Genomic DNA, 22,101 nt, shown 5'->3' on the forward strand with positions numbered 1-22,101 from the left:
AAATTTTTTAATTAGCATTAGCAATTACTAAATTACCTTTCAGAGTGTGTAGAATCCCAATTCAACAACAACAACAACAACAAAAAACCAGAAAAAAATGTTAGTCATAAAAAATTGAATGTTTAGCATATTTAACTTAACACGAGTTTTAAAACAATTAAACATTTGGATTTATTTGGTTACCATAGCAACGATGTGCAATGCTTTAAAACATTGCGATTTCTACAACATTTTGAGCAAAAAGTTCAATTTTTCCCCTCCCAATCTGAAGCTGATTCTCCTACCTGTAATTAGAACAGTCCAACACCGACCCCTGGGCTATTTATAGCATGTGCACAGCTCACAACAACAATTAATACAGTACGGTACGTGTGATATGTCTCTGGGGAAATTGTGTACAGTGCATTGCCAAATTCTGTACAGTGCCTCACCAACTTGTGTACAGTGTATCACCAAATTGTGTACAGTATATCCCCGAATTGTGTGCAGTATATCACCAAATAGTGTAAAGTACATCACCAAATTATTTACAGTGCATCACCAAATTATTTACAGTGCGTCGCCAAATTGTGTACAGTGCGTCGCCAAATTGTGTGCAGTGCCTCGCCAAATTGTGTGCAGTGCGTCGCCAAATTGTGTACAGTGCGTCGCCAAATTGTGTGCAGTGCGTCACCAAATTGTGTGCAGTGCGTCGCCAAATTGTGTGCAGTGCGTCGCCAAATTGTGTACAGTGCGTCGCCAAATTGTGTGCAGTGCGTCACCAAATTGTGTGCAGTGCGTCACCAAATTGTGTGCAGTGCGTCACCAAATTGTGTGCAGTGCGTCACCAAATTGTGTGCAGTGCGTCACCAAATTGTGTACAGTGCGTCGCCAAATTGTGTGCAGTGCGTCGCCAAATTGTGTACAGTGCGTCGCCAAATTGTGTGCAATGCGTCGCCAAATTGTGTGCAGTGCGTCACCAAATTGTGTGCAGTATATCACCAAATAGTGTAAAGTACATTACCAAATTATTTACAGTGCATCACCAAATTATTTACAGTGCATCACCAAATTATTTACAGTGCATCACAAAATTATTTACAGTGCATCACCAAATTATTTACAGTGCATCACCAAATTATTTACAGTGCATCACCAAATTATTTACAGTGCATCACCAAATTATTTACAGCGCATCGCCAAATTATTTACAGTGCATCACCAAATTATTTACAGTGCATCACCAAATTATTTACAGTGCATCACCAAATTATTTACAGTGCATCACCAAATTATTTACAGTGCATCACAAAATTATTTACAGTGCATCACCAAATTATTTACAGTGCGTCACCAAATTATTTACAGTGCGTCACCAAATTATTTACAGTGCGTCACCAAATTATTTGCAGTGCGTCACCAAATTGTGTGCAGTACATAGCCAAATTGTGTACAGTTCATTGCCAAATTGTGACAGTGCATTGCCAAATTCTGTACAGTGCATCGCCAAATTCTGTACAGTGCATCGCCGAATTCTGTGCAGTGCATCGCCGAATTCTGTACAGTGCATCGCCGAATTCTGTACAGTGCTTCCCCGAATTCTGTACAGTGCATCACCAAATTCTGTGCAGTGCATCACCGGATTCTGTGCAGTGCATCACCGGATTCTGTACAGTGCGTCACCGGATTCTGTACAGTGCGTCACCGGATTCTGTACAGTGCGTCACCGGATTCTGTGCAGTGCGTCACCGGATTCTGTGCAGTGCGTCACCGGATTCTGTGCAGTGCGTCACCGGATTCTGTGCAGTGCGTCACCGGATTCTGTGCAGTGCGTCACCGGATTCTGTGCAGTGCGTCACCGGATTCTGTGCAGTGCGTCACCGGATTCTATGCAGTGCGTCACCGGATTCTGTGCAGTGCGTCACCGGATTCTGTGCAGTGCGTCACCAAATTGTGTACAGTGCGTCGCCAAATTGTGTACAAACAAACATCATGATAACATGTTTCTTTTGAAGGTGCATACGATTGCGCACTCATAAATCACGAGTGAAACTTTAATGCGTTTATCTCGGAATCTATACTCTTATGGAATGTTTCATCACAAATTTTGAAGCAGAAGAGAAGGGTAATTCAAATTTGGCACAGTTCATCTTTTCACTGTCCCAAATGTCCTGAACTATTAAGAATGAGATCCAGTACTTAACTTTTTTATGATTTCTTTTTTCTGACGAGGTAAAGATAATTTTACAAAATGTTGAATGTATATTTAAACATGGTACTTCGATACATGTTGGCTAGTTCATGATATATATAATGTGTGTGTGTGTGTGTGTGTGTGTGTGTGTGTGTGTGTGTGTGTGTGTGTGTGTGTGTGTGTGTGTGTGTGTGTGTGTGTGTGTGTGTGTGTGTGTGTAATAAGTCACTTGTAACCACAACATCACTGATTACAATTATCCTCGGATGGCTGCACACATAATATAAAGAGGGTCAAATTATAGGAAAGTGGGGATTCCAATCTAACATATTGAAAGTAAAAGAGAGAGGGACAAGGAGGTTAAATAACTAACTTGACACGTGATCCCGACCGTCCACTGTCACGCAGTACGTGACATCTGGAGCTGATCGACACGTCATTACGTAATATCTGTCCAACAATTATAACCCCTCCATCCCTTTGGCCTATCATGGACGATCTCTCCGTATTACAGAAAGCATCACCTCGTCTGTTCGAAGATTCACTAAATTACATAAGGGATTTACACAGCCTGGAGACCCTTAGTTGACACGTGACAGAGTTTAAACGTGTTTTTGGGGGTGTCATTTGACGCCCCATCCATGTTCACACTCGGGGCAGTTGCCCCGTCCACCGAGGCATGCACACACCACAATGGTGGATACTTTGGGATCTGGGAGGGCTCCGTTCCTTCTAAAACCCGCATATGCCGATAACAACTAACGAGCCAAAGACGCAGACACACACGCACACGTGGATACCTGGTAGCTCTCCGTCCATCTCCTGAAACCCACCCACGTGTGGAAATATCCGCCAACGGCACATACATTACTACATTTCGTATGCAGCCTATGGCTGCTGGCTGCATCATGTTGGGAGTGCGGCTGTGCCGCTGATGCAGTGCCCCTTGCATCGCATACAATAAGCTGGTACTCATTTTGCCGACTTCGGAAGGATGAGAGGCTCAATCGACCCACCTGATGCCATTTAACAGCACGACTGGACCTCAAACTCAAGACCCCATCGACCTAAGTGAGTCACCTTAACCGTGAAGCGAACACCAAGGTTTCGTCACACACATTACCTCAACAGCTTCAAAACAACAACTACAGCTGCAATGTCAAGAAAAATCGAGAAAACCGAAAATATTTGAATGACATGCATGAAGCAGCACCCTTCTGGAAGAAGTCTGTGTGGAAGCGAAATTACATTCAAAAACCCTCATTTATTCAACAACTTGCTCATCTCTTTATCTGAGCAATGTATTTCGCTGCCAAAATCATCCTAAAAACTAGAACGGCCCTCAGGTAGAGTATACCTCCGCTAGGCTGAACAGTTTATGTTTTGTAACCACTGATAGGCCGGATCTGGATTCGGACCTGAACCAAAATCTGATCCTGAACCGGAATCGAATCGCCTTTTTCTCGTCACCAAACCAACTCGTCCACCAAGTTTAGTCATAACTCGTCCATAACTTCTTTAACATCATGTTTTATAATCGCTTTTCACCTGATCTCTCGCTGGTGAAGAATCACTTAAAAATTAAATAATTCTCATATCCGAAGCCTTATTCAGATCTTCACCAAAATTGAATGGAATCTTCCTCGTCAGACAACCAACGTGTCCACCACGTTTCATCCAAATCCATCCATAACCTTTTGAGATATCCTGCTATGTATCGTTTTTGGCCCTGTCTCCCAATAGTGAGGAATCACTTTAAAAATTCTAGTAGCCGGATCCGGATCCTGATCGTCCCCAAAATCGAATCATTTCGTCCGTCTCACATACGCTCTATCTCTGCCAAATTTCGTCCGAACCCGTCCACAACATTTTGAGATATCTTCTTAACAAACAAACAGACAGAGACAGACAGGGGTGAAAACATCACCTCCATGCACCTTTGGTGGCGGGGGTAATAATAAAAAATAACCCAGTGTACATACATGAAGCAAAAGCATGCGTACCGTGAAATGGAGGTAATAGGGACAGCAAGGTGAATAGGGACACAAACTGAAAAAAAAGTTCGGAAACTTTTTTTCACTGAAAATAATTGATAACCATCTTGTTTTTTTAAAAAGCAACTTATAGTCCCTATTAACCCCATATATGGGTTAAATAGGAATAAATAGGATTTTTATGGCTGTCCCTATTCACCCCGTTTTACGGATGAATAGGGACAGTCACTAATACAAAATAATAATAGTCAAGAAACAATCCTGAGTTTCCAACTTATTGCTAAATTGATAGCTCAGATGGATGGACATAATATGCACCCATAATATAAACCACGGTGCCAATGAAAAAAATATGGGATAAAAAGTTTCTCCAAACTGGCCCTATTTCTTGATTATTATTTTTTTGTATTAGTGACTGTCCCTATTCACCGCAGGACAGACCTTCGGTGGCCACACAGACAGACCTTCGGTGGCGACACGGACAAACCTTCGGTGGCGACACGGACAGACCTTCGGTGGCGACACGGACAGACCTTCGGTGGCGACACGGACAGACCTTCGGTCGCGACACGGACAGACCTTCGGTGGCGACACGGACAGACCTTCGGTGGCGACACGGACAGACCTTCGGTGGCGACACGGACAGACCTTCGGTGGCGACACGGACAGACCTTCGGTGGCGACACGGACAGACCTTCGGTGGCGACACGGACAGACCTTCGGTGGCGACACGGACAGACCTTCGGTGGCGACACGGACAGACCTTCGGTGGCGACACGGACAGACCTTCGGTGGCGACACGGACAGACCTTCGGTGGCGACACGGACAGACCTTCGGTGGCGACACGGACAGACCTTCGGTGGCGACACGGACAGACCTTCGGTGGCGACACGGACAGACCTTCGGTGGCAGAGGTAATGACCACATACACATTGAACCCTTGTAGACCCAGTGGTTGCAGAAAATTATTTACTGTCCTTCTCAGCAAGTGTACCATGGTAAAGAAACAACAATTAAATGTGGGAACATTCATGGGCACTCATGATCGACCACAAGCAATGAACAGACTTTGTCTGTTCTGTCTGTTTAAAGTAAATGCTTCCTGAGATGCATCAAATTCCAAAGCACCTGTTACTAAATGGGCCGAGTTTATGAACCTGATCAGATTACATTTTATTGCACAATGTTATGGTAAAACATAGCACTTTCGAGCCTTGATTTCTTTCAAACGCACATGCGGAAGTTTCTGTTTAAGGTGAACGCTTCCCAGGATGCCTCAAGGTAATCATGTACAGTGTTCGGGATGACTTCCTGCACCTGTAACAAAATGTCCTCCGAGGAACTAAAGGGGATCCATTGACAGGGATGATAATATGGCAGTTTTTAGTTACCCATACCCAATAAGAGCGAGAAGGGAGAACAGAAAACAAGGATCACTGGGAAGTATCCTTCCTCGGTGAAAATAGAAATCTTCCCAAATCCCATTCTTCTTGCGGAAAATGTTGAAACGTGCTGTTTCCCCCCCTCCATTTTCACCAGAGAAGAAATATTTTGCCTTCCCAAGGATACAATTGCCTTCTAATCTCAAAACAACAACGATATTTTCTTGTTTCAGGCTGTGCGATCGAAGGCTGCGATTTTCCCCGCACCACATTCCTCCACAAGATCTGCAGAACTACTTACAGCACCATCAAGGCCTTCTGTCGCAGCACGCATTCAAGTCTAATTTGTGCAGGGTGGAAAGCTCTTCGAAATGAGCCGTGTTTGTAACTGCGGAAGAAGGCCCAGCAAAATTAATGGGCCATCCTGCTCTCTTTGGGCCACGGCTGTGTCTCCGGTTGAGCAGATGCACTTCTGACATCTCCCGCGAGTGAAAAATACCACCGCACCGCATCGAAGTGGAACGGTTTCTTACCGCACGCCCAAGCGGATCGCTTGCGGACACCTGGTGCGCTGCACCAGTAATCAGTCAGACAAGGATTATTACACACGGAAGTGACCCTTTGACCAAGCACACCTGTGTTGGTTCTGTGTCCCAGCTATTTCATGTCCCTGTTTATTATACTACTTATTTGTCTGTCTGCTTTGGCCTGCATGGTGTTGGCTTAGCAATTAGGGTGCCGGCTTGGGATCCTAGGACCAGTTCACTGGTAATTCCCTGTGCGTCGCAAAAGGTGACTAACAGGGTTGGTGGCAGGAAGGGCATCCGGCCATAAAACATTGCTTCAAAAAGGGGACCACGGTGCCCGAAAAAGGCCCACCTCTGCTCTGCGGGTAAAAGATGGCCTCTAAAGGTGGTTCTTGGGATCCTAGGATCCTGGGTTCAAATCCCGGTCAATCGCTGAACTAACACCAGGGGGGTTGTTGGGATCCTAGGATCCTGGGTTTGAATCCCGGTCAATCGCTAAACTAACACCAGGGGGGTTGTTGGGATCCTAGGATCCTGGTTCGAATCCCGGTCAATCGCTGAACTAACACCAAGGGGGGTTTTTGGGATCCTCGGATCCTGGGTTCGAATCCCGGTCAATCGCTGAACTAACACCAGGGGGGATGTTGGGATCCCAGGATCCTGGGTTTGAATCCAGGTCAATCGCTGAACTAACACCAGGGGGGATGTTGGGATCCCAGGATCCTGGGTTTGAATCCAGGTCAATCGCTGAACTAACACCAGGGGGGTTGTTGGGATCCTAGGATCCTGGGTTCGAATCCCAGTCGATCGCTGAATAAACGCCAGGGGGGTTGATTCAGCCTGTCATCCTTCCGAGGTCGGCAAATTGAGTACCAGTTCACTGATAATTCCCTGTGTGTGGCAAGAGGCGACTAACAGGGTTGGCGGCAGGAAGAGCATCCGGCCATAAAACATTGCTTCAAAAAAGGGGACCACGGTGCCCGAAAATGGCCAACCCCTGCTCTGCGGGTAAAAATGGGCCCTAAAGGTGGTTCTTCTTCTTCTTCTTCTTCTTCTTTGGCCTACAGCAGTCGAAGGGCCTGTTTTATGGTGCCATCTCACAGGCCAACCGGAATCTTTCTCAGCAACATGATCGCAAACGGAGGAGCCAACTTCATATTCATTTTGAAAAGGTTGTGCGTTCTCCTTTGCCTCTACCTGATCTGTCATCCAACTTCAACTCATCTCTGCCAAAGATTGCATCCAGGAGCAGATACCTGAAGAGGAGAGCAGTTTACCGTCAAAACGAAGATCAGTGCGAGGCAAAATCCAACAGGCCGCTGCGCCCTATAAATTGTGACTTGGGTTTGCACCCAAACTTTTTACCATCATGACACCCTGTCAAACCTGTCACATGTTCAATTGATCGCACCTTTGCTGAGATGTCGTTTTAATGGTTTTTGGTGTCGCGGTAACAACCCGTTGATAAATCAAAAGTAACCTCTTGCGACAGGCCCATTAGGTTCCGGCATCATCAGTCGAGGCCTGGGCGAGCTTTTGTTCGGAATTTGAAAGAGAAACGGCCATTGTGTGTCCCAGGAATGCACATTTATCCATGATGAAAATGTCGCAGACCATTTAGCAAGTCACCCTGCTGCCAGAATCTGTGTCTCAGCAACAGGGAAGCCATGTTGGTTTAAACTTTCCTGGGGAAAAAAAACAAAAACCGCCAGCTTTTGTGTACGAGTGGTCGAAGGTCCATGTTTGATCAAAAGGTCGTTACATTGAAGCAAAACTCCAGAATAATGGCAAATTTGGAGTCGAGAGAAACACGCGTTTTCTTTTGTTGTGCAGACAGAAATCATTGAAAGCGATTCAACTATTTGCAAGTTGAGAAGTAAAACAGTATAGCTCCAATTTAGCAATTTGCTTTTTTCAAATTCATAATCGCTTCCCTTTCCTCGCTTTAATCGATCAAGATTATACATCGATCGATGATATCGATATTGATCATATCGATTATCGATATTATCGATCGAGATTACATTTTAATCGATTTATTCAATCGCTTTTGTATATAGAAATATTTATTTGATTAACGTGAAATTTGAAGAGGACTTGCATATCTGGTCACTGAATTCAACCACCAAGAGGTATTTTTGAGGTCAACATAGGCCAAAAGGTCAACATAGGCCAAATTTCTAAAATCCTCAATTCTCATCTGATTGACTTGAAATTTAAAGACGATTTGCATATCTGCTCACTAAATTCAACCACAAAGTATTTTTGAGGTCAACATAGGCCAAAAGGTCAACATAGGCCGAATTTCTAAAAGCCTCAATTTTCATCTGATTGACTTGAATTTAATGATTTGCATATCTGGTCACTGATTTCAACCACAAAGTATTTTTGAGGTCAACATAGGCCAAAAGGTCAACATAGGCCAAATTTCTAAAAGCTTAAATTTTCATCCAATTAACTTGAAATTTGAAGAGGATTTGCATATCTGGTCACTGAATTCAACCACCAAGAGGTATTTTTGAGGTCAACATAGGCCAAAAGGTCAACATAGGCCAAATTTCTAAAATCCTCAATTCTCATCTGATTGACTTGAAATTTAAAGACGATTTGCATATCTGCTCACTAAATTCAACCACAAAGTATTTTTGAGGTCAACATAGGCCAAAAGGTCAACATAGGCCGAATTTCTAAAAGCCTCAATTTTCATCTGATTGACTTCAATTTAATGATTTGCATATCTGGTCACTGATTTCAACCACAAAGTATTTTTGAGGTCAACAGGCCAAAAGGTCAACATAGGCCAAATTTCTAAAAGCTTAAATTTTCATCCAATTAACTTGAAATTTGAAGAGGATTTGCATATCTGGTCACTGATTTCAACCACCAAGAGGTATTCTTTGAGGTCAACATAGGCCAAAAGGTCAACATAAGCCCAAAGGTCAACATAGGCCAAATTTCTAAGCCTAAATTTTCATCCAATTAACTTAAAATTTGAAGAGGATTTGCATATCTGGTCACTGAATTCAACCACCAAGAGGTATTTTTTGAGGTCAACATAGGCCAAAAGGTCAACATAGGCCAAATTTCTAAAATCCTCAATTCTCATCTGATTGACTTGAAATTTAAAGATGATTTGCATATCTGGTCACTGAATTCAACCACAAAGTACATTTGAGGTCAACATAGGCCAAAAGGTCAACATAGGCCAAATTTCTAAAAGCCTAAATTTTCATCCAATTATTTTGAAATTTGAAGAGGATTTGCATATCTGATCACTGAATTCAACCTCCAACTATTTTGAGGTCAACTTAAGCCAAGAGGTCAACATAGGCCAAATTTCTAAAAGCTTAAATTTTCATCCAATTTACTTGAAATTTGAAGAGGATTTGCATATCTGGTCACTGAATTCAACCACCAAGAGGTATTTTTTGAGGTCAACATAGGCCAAAAGGTCAACAAAGGCCAAATTTCTAAAATCCTCAATTTTCATCTGATTGAGGATTTTGGATGAAAATTCAGATGATTCAGATTAAAACTTAGGATTTTAGAAATTTGGCCGATGTTGACCTTTTGGTCTATGTTGACCACAAAAAAATAATTATTTGTCCTGAGGTTGCAATCCAGACCATATTTAGGTCAAATTTGTTTCCATAGCAATAGTACATGCTTTTTCTAACATCTCAGCAATGGCCATGCGTTCGGACACATGGAAGTAACTAGTGCAGTACTGATGAAGTCCGTTTTTGGTCCAGTGGTGTTTGTCATTTATATAATCTTGATGAAGGAGTAGGGAGTAGCTTATCCAGATTTTCAGCTGATCTGAAAAAAGCTAAGAGGTAGAGCAAATATAGCTTGGAACAACGGAGTCAGGTAGAGGGATGGTACAGTCAGGTACATTTTGATTTTGCGAGGGATGTGATGTGAGAAACAGCAGATGGAGTTTAATCCAAGGAAATCAGACACCGGGAATGTGTAGAAACAGCACTGATAATGTTTCTACAATGGTGCCCATAAAAAAAGGTACATTATGTTGTTTATGAGCCATCATTGCTTCTTGTAAAGTTGCGCAGGGAATGGTCACGTATCGTTACTCACTTACGCATTAGTGGTGTATACTGTAAACCTGCGGCAAGGTCACACTTTTGTACCTCTTAAGAGTCACATTGACTGTGTCAAACAAACTCACCATTGGCTAGTTAACCTCCAGTGAGGGTTGGCTGGTGGTCATGAGATCTTCAAACACACCTCTACTTGGCCCATCCCCTCACCCCCCTGTGTTTATATGGAAAGGAGATAATGGACATTCACAGCTGACGAAAATCAGAGGATGCATGGAATTTGTGATGCTGACTGAAACGTTGAATCTCTTGATTTATAGAGGTTGGAGAATATATTATGCATCAATACATAAAGCCTGGTGTTTCTTAATGATTAAGGTGGCTGGCTTGAGATCTTCGGGTCATGAGTTTGAGCCCCTGTCGTGCCGTTGAATTAACACCAGGTGGGTTGACTCACTGACTCAGCCTGTCATCCTTCTGAGGTCGGCACAATGAGTACCAGTTCAATGGTAATGAGGGCACTACATCAGCAGCACAGCTGTGCCCCCAGAAAGTAATGCAGCCAAGCGGCTGCAGGGTGCATATGAACCACCACCATCAATATACACTGTATATAGTGAGTCACAAAAATGTACCTGAATTGATAAATAAATAAATAAATAAAAAACTTTTTTTAGTAGGTAGAAATGGCAAATATAATGAAATAGGTAGAGTAAGCATTCAAATAAATAAATGTTTGTAGGAAATATATTTTGACTTCTATTCTTTTTTTTGCAGGTAACCCATGGTGCAACCAACAGCAGCGGAGCAAATCTTCATTGTTAATAAGAATATAGAGCAGAAATCAGTGACAGGTGTGCAGTGTAGGTTCACAAGAGAATTCCCTTGACATAATGCACCAAATTCAGACATTATACATCATGTGGTTTAAAAGCAGAGAGGCAGGGACTCTGTGAAGAACAATAATGCAGGACACTCTGGGCATTCGATGAATATTCAAACTTAAGAGACCGTAAACAGAATTTGTGAATGATTTGGGCAGCCTGTGTGCCCGGGAGTGGACCCTGTGTGCCCGGGAGTGGACCCCGTGTGCCCGGGAGTGGACCCCGTGTGCCCGGGAGTGGACCCCGTGTGCCCGGGAGTGGACCCCGTGTGCCCGGGAGTGGGCCCCGTGTGCCCGGGAGTGGGCCCCGTGTGCTCGGGAGTGGGCCCCGTGTGCCCGGGAGTGGGCCCCGTGTGCCCGGGAGAAACCCGGGGATTTCTAAAGCACAGAAAGAGCAGACTGTGCAAGAGCAGAAAGGAGGTGGTAGAAGACAGAGAGACCACCGACATGTCTGCAACGACAAAGTGATCGACCCACAGATTGAACTTCATCACGAGAGATTCCAACGATCCTGAAGGCCTTGGTTTCCACAGCATCAAGCCGAGCAAGATGTGAGGCAGGGGAGCCAGTTCAGAGGGAAGAGCAGTACTCCATGAAGCAGTGGATGAAGGCCTTATAGGTGGATAAGTGTTCAGGTGTGCCAAGGAAGAACTTTGTATGACAGATGCCCAGTCGGCGGCTGGCTTTGGAGGCCAACAATGAAATGTGGTTTGCCAAAGAAAGATCATGGCTGACAGCGAGACGAAGGAGTATGAATGACTGAACTTCCTCAAGAGGATTGTTAAGAAAGTAGATGGGATGGGGGGGTAGGGGGGTTGGGGTTGCTACATGGCCCTTTCAGAGAGAGATAGTGAAAGTATGAGCTTTGTCAGGATTGATAGACCTATTCCAAGTGTTTGACCAGCTTGTGATTTTGTAAAGGTCTGAAGAAAAGAAAGAGGCTGTAGCCAGGATGTCACAGCATAGGGTAGTCATCAGCAAATAGATAAAGAGGATTTCCCAGAGTCAGAGAGATCATTGATTAAGATCAGGAATAGGACTGGGCCCAGAACACTTCCTTGGGACACTCCAGCCTTGACAGGGAGAGGAGATGAAAGGATTCCGCTGAAAGCCACGCATTGGCTACGAGTTTTGAGGAAGCCATGTGTGGAGTTGGCCTTGGATGCCACAGCAGAAAGTTTGGACAGTAAAGCAGGATCCCAGATTGTGTCAAAAGCATGAGATATGCCCTGACCAGAGAGACGGTCTGACATTGAGGGCCTCCATCCATTGTTGGGTGAGTAGAAGCAGCATCTCAAAGATAGAGTAACCTGGAATGAAACCAAATTGGTGATCCAAGATGAAGTTGTGGAGAAAAAAAAAAAAACCCACCTTTAGAGGCCATTTTTCCCCGCAAGCGGGGGTTGGCCTTTTTCGGGGACCGTGGTTGTTGTTGTTTTTTGGTCCCCTTTTTGAAGCAATGTTTTACGGCCGGATGCCCTTCCTGCCGCCAACCCTTTTTGTCGCCTTTTTACGACAAGCAGGGAATTACCAGTGAACTGGTACTCAATTAGCCGACCTCGGAAGGATGACAGGCTGAGTCAACCCCCCTGGCGTTAATTCAGCGATCGACCAGGATTCGAACCCAGGATCCTTGGATCCTAAGCTGGCACCCTAGCCGCTAGCCCAACACCAGGCTGAAGTTGTTGGAGAGAAGGAAGGATTTCACATCAACTGCAATGATGGCTTATATAACCTTGCTGATGATTGTAAGTAAGGTGTGTAATTAAGGGGATCAGTTTTTGCACATTTTTATGTCTCCACCCCTGAAGATGGCCGGAGGCATTATGTTTTCGGGTTGTCCGCACATCCGTCCGTATGTGCTAAACCTCGTTTTTCTCAGCAACCACATGTTCCGATTGAGACAAAACTTTGAGGGTAGGATCGACACCCATGTAGATTGTTTTGATGATAATTGTGATGGCATAGGTCACATGGTTTGGCAGCCATATTGGATTTAACCTAAAACCCAAAAATAAACATCTTCTCCCAAACCACCAAAGTGATTGACTCAAAATTGCATGTCTGTCATCGACTAGGCATGACGATTAAAAGCTGATCATGAAAACATCATCGGTCACATGGTGTGGCAGCCATATTGGATTGAAGGAAAATATTAAATAATTATATCTCAGAAACCACTCACTCCATTGATATTCTATCGAATATATATATACTGTATATACACAGGTTGAACCCCCTAACTTGACTGGGAAGCAAGGCACAGATTGAGTCTCACCCCAGTAATTGCTGCACAACCTGTTAGGAACAAGTGTAGCCTGCCACGCTGACACATTGTCTCTTCCCTGCTCCTCGACAATTATGAGGTTTTGCAGTCGGGAACCAGAAGGTATAATTTATGCACATGATGTCAGCGTCATGTCATAGGGTTAGAGTACTTCCTTAGTTATATATATATATATATGACACTCATGATAAGTATAAGACTCACATGATGACAGTGATGTTGAAGAACAGCTTTTCCATCACTACGCCAGCACACGGGGAGGCGAAAACGTTTCCCACGACCACAAGTTGAGCCGTCTGGTAGGAGGCAGGAACTCCAATCTGCAGGAGGCAATGGATATGGAGGTAAGGGAAGTTGAAGGGGAAAATGGGATGTATTCATGTGATACAAAGAGTACCAGTAAGGTAATAGGAGAGACTTTGTGAGTTTATAGGCCTTACTTTTTTTTTAATGTCCTCATCATTCATGGACATTCATGAAGCAATACACTGGACAATGTTATGAAAGGCATGATGGACCAAACAGCCTTTTCTGCCAGATATTTTCTGACATTTATATGTACTAGGGCATGCCCGTACTATATATATATATCTAAAATTATATCCCCCCCCCTCTATTTACATGAAATGGTTTGGTCCATTCGCAAAGCCAAAGCGAACGGCTTGCGAGTACGGTGACAATCCCCCCCCTCTATGTACATGAAATGGTTTGGTCCATTCGCAAAGCCAAAGCGAACGGCTTGCGAGTACGGTGACAATCCCCCCCTCTATTTACATGAAATGGTTTGGTCCAAAGCGAACGGCTTGCGAGTACGGTGACAATCCCCCCCCTCTATTTACATGAAATGGTTTGGTCCAAAGCGAACGGCTTGCGGAGTTTGGTAAAGAAATCGCCATAGCTCGGTAACTACTTGTCCGATTAATATGAAACCTTGAAAAGGCACATCCTCAGGTCCCCAGCAATATACCTGGCAAGTTTCAAGTATATCGGACCCGTGGTTGTCGAGAAACAGCGGTCACAGACAAACACACATACACACATACACACAGAGATTACTGGAATTATAGATAGACTAGGGCATGCCCGTACTATATATATATCTAAAATTATATCCCCCCCCCCCCCTCTATTTACATGAAATGGTTTGGTCCAAAGCGAACGGCTTGCGGAGTTTGGTAAAGAAATCGCCATAGCGTGCACAAATGCGCAGGAAAGCGAAAGAATCGCAAATTAGTTTTAATTAGTTGTAAAACATAGTTTAACGCCAACATAGTTTGCCAACGTGAAATAAATGAATACGCTCTCAAATGTGCCGTCTGAGGCAGAGTCTGTTCGGCACGTTCGGCACACGTGATAGCTCGCTGCTCTCTGATTGGTTGAATCGTTTTTTGGACATAGCTCGGTAACTACTTGTCCGATTAATATGAAACCTTGAAAAGGCACATCCTCGGGTCCCCAGCAATATACCTGGCAAGTTTCAAGTATATCGGACCCGTGGTTGTCGAGAAACAGCGGTCACAGACATACATACATACATACATACATACATACACACAGAGATTACTGGAATTATAGATAGATTAAGAGTTTTATTAAACACAGATAAATTGGAGTGCAGAAAGCATTCGGTAGATAAAGCACACTGGATAAAGGAAATCTGAGAAGGTATTAGGACAATTTGGTCCATAAAAGAAGGATAATTAGACTATGATAGATAAAGCAGATAGTTTATATTAATGTTTAAAAAGCCAAAGACAAATAAATTACATACCTCATTGTGAAGGAAAAGATAAATGTCGAACAGTTGTTTCGATAAGTAACATGATTTACTAAACTACAAGGGCCTTGGCAGAACGCATTCATCTACCAGAATGAACAGTTACGTTTTGTATTCACTGATAGGACGGATCTGCTGATCTGAACCAAAATATAATCAATTCGTCCTTGTTACACACACAACCTGCCCACTAAATTTCATCCGAATCCGTCCACAACTTTTTGAGATATCCTGCATTAAACCAGACAAATAGACAAACAGACAGGGGTGAAAAATTTAACCTCCATCCACCTTCTGTGGGCGGCGTTAATAGTCTGCACCTGTAAGGTTCTGGGAGTAGTGAAAGCAGTTGTGGTTGAAACTGCAATGCTCTGACTGGGTGTCGTCTGGACAGCTGTGGCCTTCGGCTGGCATGCGGAGTGTGAATCGTGAGCGCAGCCGCACCGTGGTGGCATCACAGGGCTAAATGTACACATAAATAACATTAGCCCCACAGCTATAGTTGCCACCACACACAATGGTGCATCCATTTCTTATATGTACATTACCTGTGGGCACCTCGTCCATGGACCCCACTCTGACGTGACACACTCGCTGGTGCAGGCGGCGTGGCACGTGCGGGCCTGCTGTGGTGTATCGGCTTCATCACACAGGTCTTTATGTATCTCCACAGAGCTACCATCGTCTTCCTGAACAACGCACCTGGTCACAAGGAGAAGGAGCAGGGTTTTTGGGGGCATTTGCCATTTTGATTTAAAAAGATTCCCAGAGTGCCAGTGGTCCCTCCTGACTAGCATACAGGGCAATGGTTATTTGGGGTATGTTATATGGCTGGCCCTAACCAAAAAAATACCCAACACATACATAACAAGTAACCAAAGTACAGAAACTTCACTTATCAATGTTGAAAAAAAAAAAATTATATCTCGTCGAAATTCTTTGTTTTAAATGTTCATGCTACTGGTAAAGGTTGATACACTTCATCAGGATGTCATCTTTATCATTTGTTTATTTCTGGGATGTTCTTCCACAACTTTTTAGTATATGCAATACAGGCAGTCCCCAGGTTACGAACGAGTTCCGTTTTTAAGTCTGTCTGTAAGTCGAATTTGTATGTAAGTCGGAACAGTTACGTACGGTTCACATCCAGTGTCAATTAGTCAAATGTTTGTCTTAGTATATGGTATATATTTTACCTAAAACATCTATAGGTGTAAAAAACATAAAAGAAACATTTATTAAACTGTTTAGATAGAAAAGAAAAGATAATGATTCAAGGTTAACACTTACTCTCGTTCCAATTGATGTCTTGCAAACCTTGAAACGATCATACCTTGATATATCTTTCCGAGAGGATGGACCTGGTGCTGGAGAGGATGGACCTGGTGCTGGAGAGGATGGACCTGGTGCTGGTCAATTTTCTTAAAGTAAACATCAAGGGTGGCTTGAACAGAGCTTTTCTCATATTTCTCTTGTCTACCGCTCCACTTATTATATACTATGTGTGTCTGTTTGATTTTTTTTTTCTGTGTGATAAATGTTAGCTCTTTCACGAGCCTCGATTCTGTATCCAACCCAAAAAAATAAAAAATTAAAACTCTATTTTTTAAATAATAGGCTTTACGGGGAGGTCGATACGAAAGTACGGGCGTTCGTAAGTCGGGCGTTCGTAACCCGGAGACTGCCTGTATTGTGATTTATGAGGATGTACCATGAGATCACTGTTATCTGAGATTGTTTTGAACTTAGGTGTCACTGAAGAGGAATTTCCCTGGATACAGGACAATAAAGATTATTATCGACAGGGTTGATTTAGTAGATGTAGGTCGCAGCAAGTGGTGTCATTTTTCTATATGTAGGAAATTGGTTATCAGCAGATGTTGGAAGTGATCACGTCGTGCAATCAGTATATGTAGGATTATGTGATCACGTGATATTTAAACATTGTTGCACCTCAAAACTGGAAAAGATCATAAAATCACAAAAAAAAACAACTAAAACTCACAGAAACATGGTTCAGTTCCAACATGAATTGATACAGAAGTGCCAAATAGAACTGTGATTATGTGGGAATACTAAGTGGTCAAATTGGATTTGTATTTTTCGATTTTAGAAGGAATTTTAGAAGGAATATTCATACTTTTTGTATTTTAAAGTCAAAAAACATTTTGTTAAAATTAATGCCCAATACACTCTCTTCTGCACCATTGTTGAGGTTAGCGCTTGAATCTGGAGTAGGGTCCACTGAAACTGTTATGGAACGCGAAGGATGCAAAGCTCTCTCAGATAGGTTTTTGCTGCAATCCAAAGGACCAAAGAACAACTTAACACTGGTTCATGTGTACCTGCCCATATGGTCTATGTGGAGGTCGGTCATGCAACGCGCCGCCATCTTGGTTTGGGGGAAATTGCGCGAAAGTTGGCGCAAACCGATCATCGCGGCGAAAAACAAGTTTCAGTGCGTTAGTTGTAAGTCGTCATGACATACCAGTACTCAGATGAATTTAAAACTGTGACAAACACGTGCGAATGGTGCCCAATGTTTTCCCCAATTCCACGAAGGCGGCGCATAGCTGTGACGTCACGCCAACTTCCAGACATTACGGTCTGTGACCTTTCTTTTCTTCTTCCTTCCCCCCCACCCTTTGAGTTAGACCAAGTGGTTTGGTCCATGGGTATAAAGTCTATGATTGGCTGTGGGGAGGGGAGGGACCATGAAGGTGATTCAGAGGGGAGAGTGGCCATTTTGGAGGAGGCCTCATGGTGGAATGCCTTTTCGTGCGCTGGTAGAGTTGTCAGCAGAAACCTCTGTACCTGAAGGTTGACTTGTGCCGGATCAACCCCTGCGGCCACCTCTGCACCTGACGGTCGACTTGGAATAAGCTCTGCCTCTGGCTACCGTGGGGCCTGCACTGGGGGCCTACTGCTGGGCCTGTACTGGGGCCTACTACTCTGGGACCTGCCTACTCTTGGACCTGCCTACTCTAGGACCTGCCTACTCTTGGACCTGCCTACTCTTGGACCTGCCTACTCTTGGACCTGCCTACTCTTGGACCTGCCTACTCTTGGACCTGCCTACTCTCTTCTCCCTTCTTTGTTTTATGTGTAGGAAGAGATGTTGAGTGTAATAACCCATAAATAAAGCCGGTGTGATTGAAGGCTGGGCTTGGTGGGCTTGGTGTGCTTGGTGTGCTTGGTGTGCTTTATCAAGAGCCACTGAGTGGAGCACCTCATGATGACGTCAACGTGGTCCTTCACCAGGCAGCTGCTGGTGATGAAACCACTCGCACTTACAGCAGTTTGGTGACATTCCACCAAGTATGAACTTGTGCCTGTAAAACTCTCAAACTTGGATGGATCTTTAAAAAAGACCCCAAAAAAGCAAGGCACTTGGCATGGACATAGAATAAGATGTTTCTGTGCCACCAGCATCCAATGATCCAACACGATGTTTATGACCTCATGTTGAGTCTACTGATGGTGTGTACAGAAACTGGTAAGTGCAAAACTTTTGAAGATCTGTCTGATCAGCTGCTAGACACTACCCTGAGACTAAAATGTAAATACACTGTTGTCAGTGACAATTAGAGAATTTAAAGATCAATCAAACCTGGTGATCAGATAACCCACATGAGGGAAAGTGCCTTTGCAAGAAGTTTGGAGCCCAACTTCTACCACAACAATGATTGAACATGTTGTGGAATATGAACAAAAAATTAAATATTGCAAACTTTCTCCTGAATGACAAATTGTGAAGTGTGAACAGAGATTGACATCTGGCTGCCAAACATACCTTGCTGGTGGATTTCTTGGCGTCACATGATCAGTGAAATTTGTACCTGCCAATTGTACAAACCGAGAAGTTGGTGCGGCTAAGCAGATTCATGGATGTTGTTGCACGTTTTTAATGAAAAGGAAGCAATTGAAATAAAAAGGGTGATAATGTGGAGCCTGGTCCCAGATGTTCCATCAATGTGCCCAACATGTTGCACATGCAGTTGCTCTGATCTTTGGATGGAAAAATTCAATTTCAAAGCTGGTGTTGGCTGAGAGAAGATATTTATTCCAATGCATAAAGTGGCTACAGAGCTGGGAATAGACAAATGTCTTACGATGCCAATCATCCGTGCTGCCAGAGCATGAGCCTCTTACTTTTGCTTCCTGTAGCATGGGAAAGGAGAAATGACTGAAGACAGCATCTGCACACCAAAAGCTGACAAAGTATTTAAAACATCTTAGAAACAGTGCATCTTAGGTAGATGAGGAGACCCAGGCAACCTCCGTGCGAACGGTACCTTTAATGTAATGGAAAGAGGCAAACATCTCAGGATGCATCTCGAACATTTTAATAAAAGGTATATATTTTTTTATTTGCCGAAATAGTTCAAAATAATTTTTAAATCGTTATTATTTATTCTTCTACATCATTGCTATCATGGAGTACAGTGTAGTACTCCATATGTATGGATGGCACGGGAAAAAATGGCACCCATTCATACGTGTACAAAATGATAGGCCTAAAACTCCATACCTTTTATTCTTCAAAAAAATACACATATTTGAAAAAAATAAAAAATCTTTTTTCTTTTTATGCGCTCTACACCTGAAGGTCAAGTAATACACTGCACGAAACACGAGAAGCAATACTAAGTTTATTACACCAGAATCGGTGGAGTAATGGTTGGAGAGTCCGCTCTGAGTCTGGGAGGGCGGTGGTTTGAACACCTGTCGATGCATACCAAATACTTTACAAATCTGATGTGCTGCTTCCTTGCATGATGCACTGCATTAAATGATAGAGCACAGACAAACATAGCTTGTTCAGCAATAATCCACAGAATTGAAGGAGGCAGAGGAAGCAGAAGAAGAAGAAGAACATTCATCTTAGTGTTGTGTGACATTGTGACTGCTAGTAAGTGTTTTTTTTTTTATGAAGGACATTAAGAAACAGCTATATTGGTACTATATGGTGCAGAGCATTCTCACCGAATGGTGCGTTTCTGGGTTCCGTCTCCACAGGATCCGATTGCATGGCACACGTCCCAATGTGAGGTTTCCCAAACAAAACGGCCACAGTTGAACACACAAGGCTCCACCTGAACCTCCTGCATGCATCCAAATGCTGTTATTAGTGATACTTATTTTAATTACAATACTTTATTGCATACAGCACAATTACACTGGCTCATACTTAGATGGCATCACAATCACATTGCATCATACTCGCATTGCATCATACTCACATTGCATCACAATCACATTGCATCATACTCACATTGCATCACAATCACATTGCATCACAATTACATTGCATCATACTCACATTGCATCACAATCACATTGCATCATACTCACATTGCATCACAATCACATTGCATCACTATCACATTGCATCATACTCACATTGCATCACAATCACATTGCATCATACTCACATTGCATCATACTCACATTGCATCACAATCACATTGAATCATACTCAAATTGCATCACAATCACATTGCATCATACTCACATTGCAGCACAATCACATTGCATCAGACTCACATTGCATCATACTCACATTGCATCATACTCACATGGCATCATACTCACATTGCATCACAATCACATTGCATCATACTCACATTGCATCACAATCAGATTGCATCATACTTACATTGCATCACAATCACATTGAATCATACTCAAATTGCATCCCAATCACATTGCATCATACTCACATTGCAGCACAATCACATTGCATCATACTCACATTGCATCACAATCACATTGCATCATACTCACATTGCATCATACTCACATTGCAGCACAATCACATTGCATCACAATCACATTGCATCATACTCACATTGCATCACAATCACATCGCATCACAATCACATTGCATCATACTCACATCGCATCACAATCACATTGCATCATACTCGAATTGCATCACAATCACATTGCATCATACTCACATTGCATCACAATCACATTGCATCATACTCACATTGCATCACAATCACGTTGCATCACAATCACGTTGCATCACAATCACGTTGCATCACAATCACATTGCATCATACTCACATTGCAGCACAATCAGATTGCATCATACTCACATTGCATCACAATCACATTGAATCATACTCAAATTGCATCACAATCACATTGCATCATACTCACATTGCAGCACAATCACATTGCATCACAATCACATTGCATCACAATCACATTGCATCATACTCAAATTGCATCACAATCACATTGCATCATACTCACATTGCAGCACAATCACATTGCATCACAATCACGTTGCATCACAATCACATTGCATCATACTCACATTGCAGCACAATCAGATTGCATCATACTCACATTGCATCACAATCACATTGAATCATACTCAAATTGCATCACAATCACATTGCATCATACTCACATTGCATCACAATCACATTGCATCACAATCACATTGCATCACAATCACATTGCATCATACTCAAATTGCATCACAATCACATTGCATCATACTCACATTGCATCACAATCACATTGCATCATACTCAAATTGCATTATACTCACATTGCATCACAATTATGTTGCATCACAATCATGCCTTTGCCTCATAATCACATTGCATCAACATTCCACGCAAAGTATGTAGCTTTTTGTGTGCAAAACCTTCATGAAAAATATTTAAATTGTATTATATTTTATTGTTCATTGGGATCAGATGGGTGTCCTTGCTGAAGGCAAACTGCAGTCAAGTTTTATCAACACTTTTACACATTTATCAAATGTGAGTGCAATTTCTCCAAAATGATCACACGTCCTGTTAATGATAAATGCCCCTCAAAAAATTACATTTGAGGGTAATGACATCATCGGTGTTATAATTTAACATAATGAAACAGACATATTGGCCATGTCAAAATGAGACTAGTACAATAATTTTTGTAAAGTTGAACAAGTTTACAGGCTGATAATGAATTTGTTTACTTATTTATTGTAGAAGAGTCGCTGATGTCAT

The 22,101-nt window shown here is 42.8% G+C and overlaps 1 protein-coding gene across 1 annotated transcript in view; it reads right to left on the reverse strand.

The window, feature by feature from the left end:
• LOC137429512 (thrombospondin type-1 domain-containing protein 7A-like) overlaps nucleotides 1-22,101 on the reverse strand; it is a 665,061-nt gene that overhangs the window by 80,552 nt on the left and 562,408 nt on the right. The window contains exons 10-13 of the mRNA XM_068119458.2: nucleotides 20,069-20,187; nucleotides 15,631-15,784; nucleotides 15,403-15,544; nucleotides 13,510-13,625 (exon numbers count right to left, since the gene is read on the reverse strand). Coding sequence (XP_067975559.2) covers nucleotides 13,510-13,625; nucleotides 15,403-15,544; nucleotides 15,631-15,784; nucleotides 20,069-20,187 — 531 coding nt within the window. The remainder of the gene's footprint in view (nucleotides 1-13,509; nucleotides 13,626-15,402; nucleotides 15,545-15,630; nucleotides 15,785-20,068; nucleotides 20,188-22,101) is intronic.

This window comes from Myxine glutinosa, chromosome 6, assembly GCF_964187855.1.
Source record: "Myxine glutinosa chromosome 6, kmMyxGlut1.1, whole genome shotgun sequence".
Lineage (NCBI taxonomy): Eukaryota > Metazoa > Chordata > Myxini > Myxiniformes > Myxinidae > Myxine > Myxine glutinosa.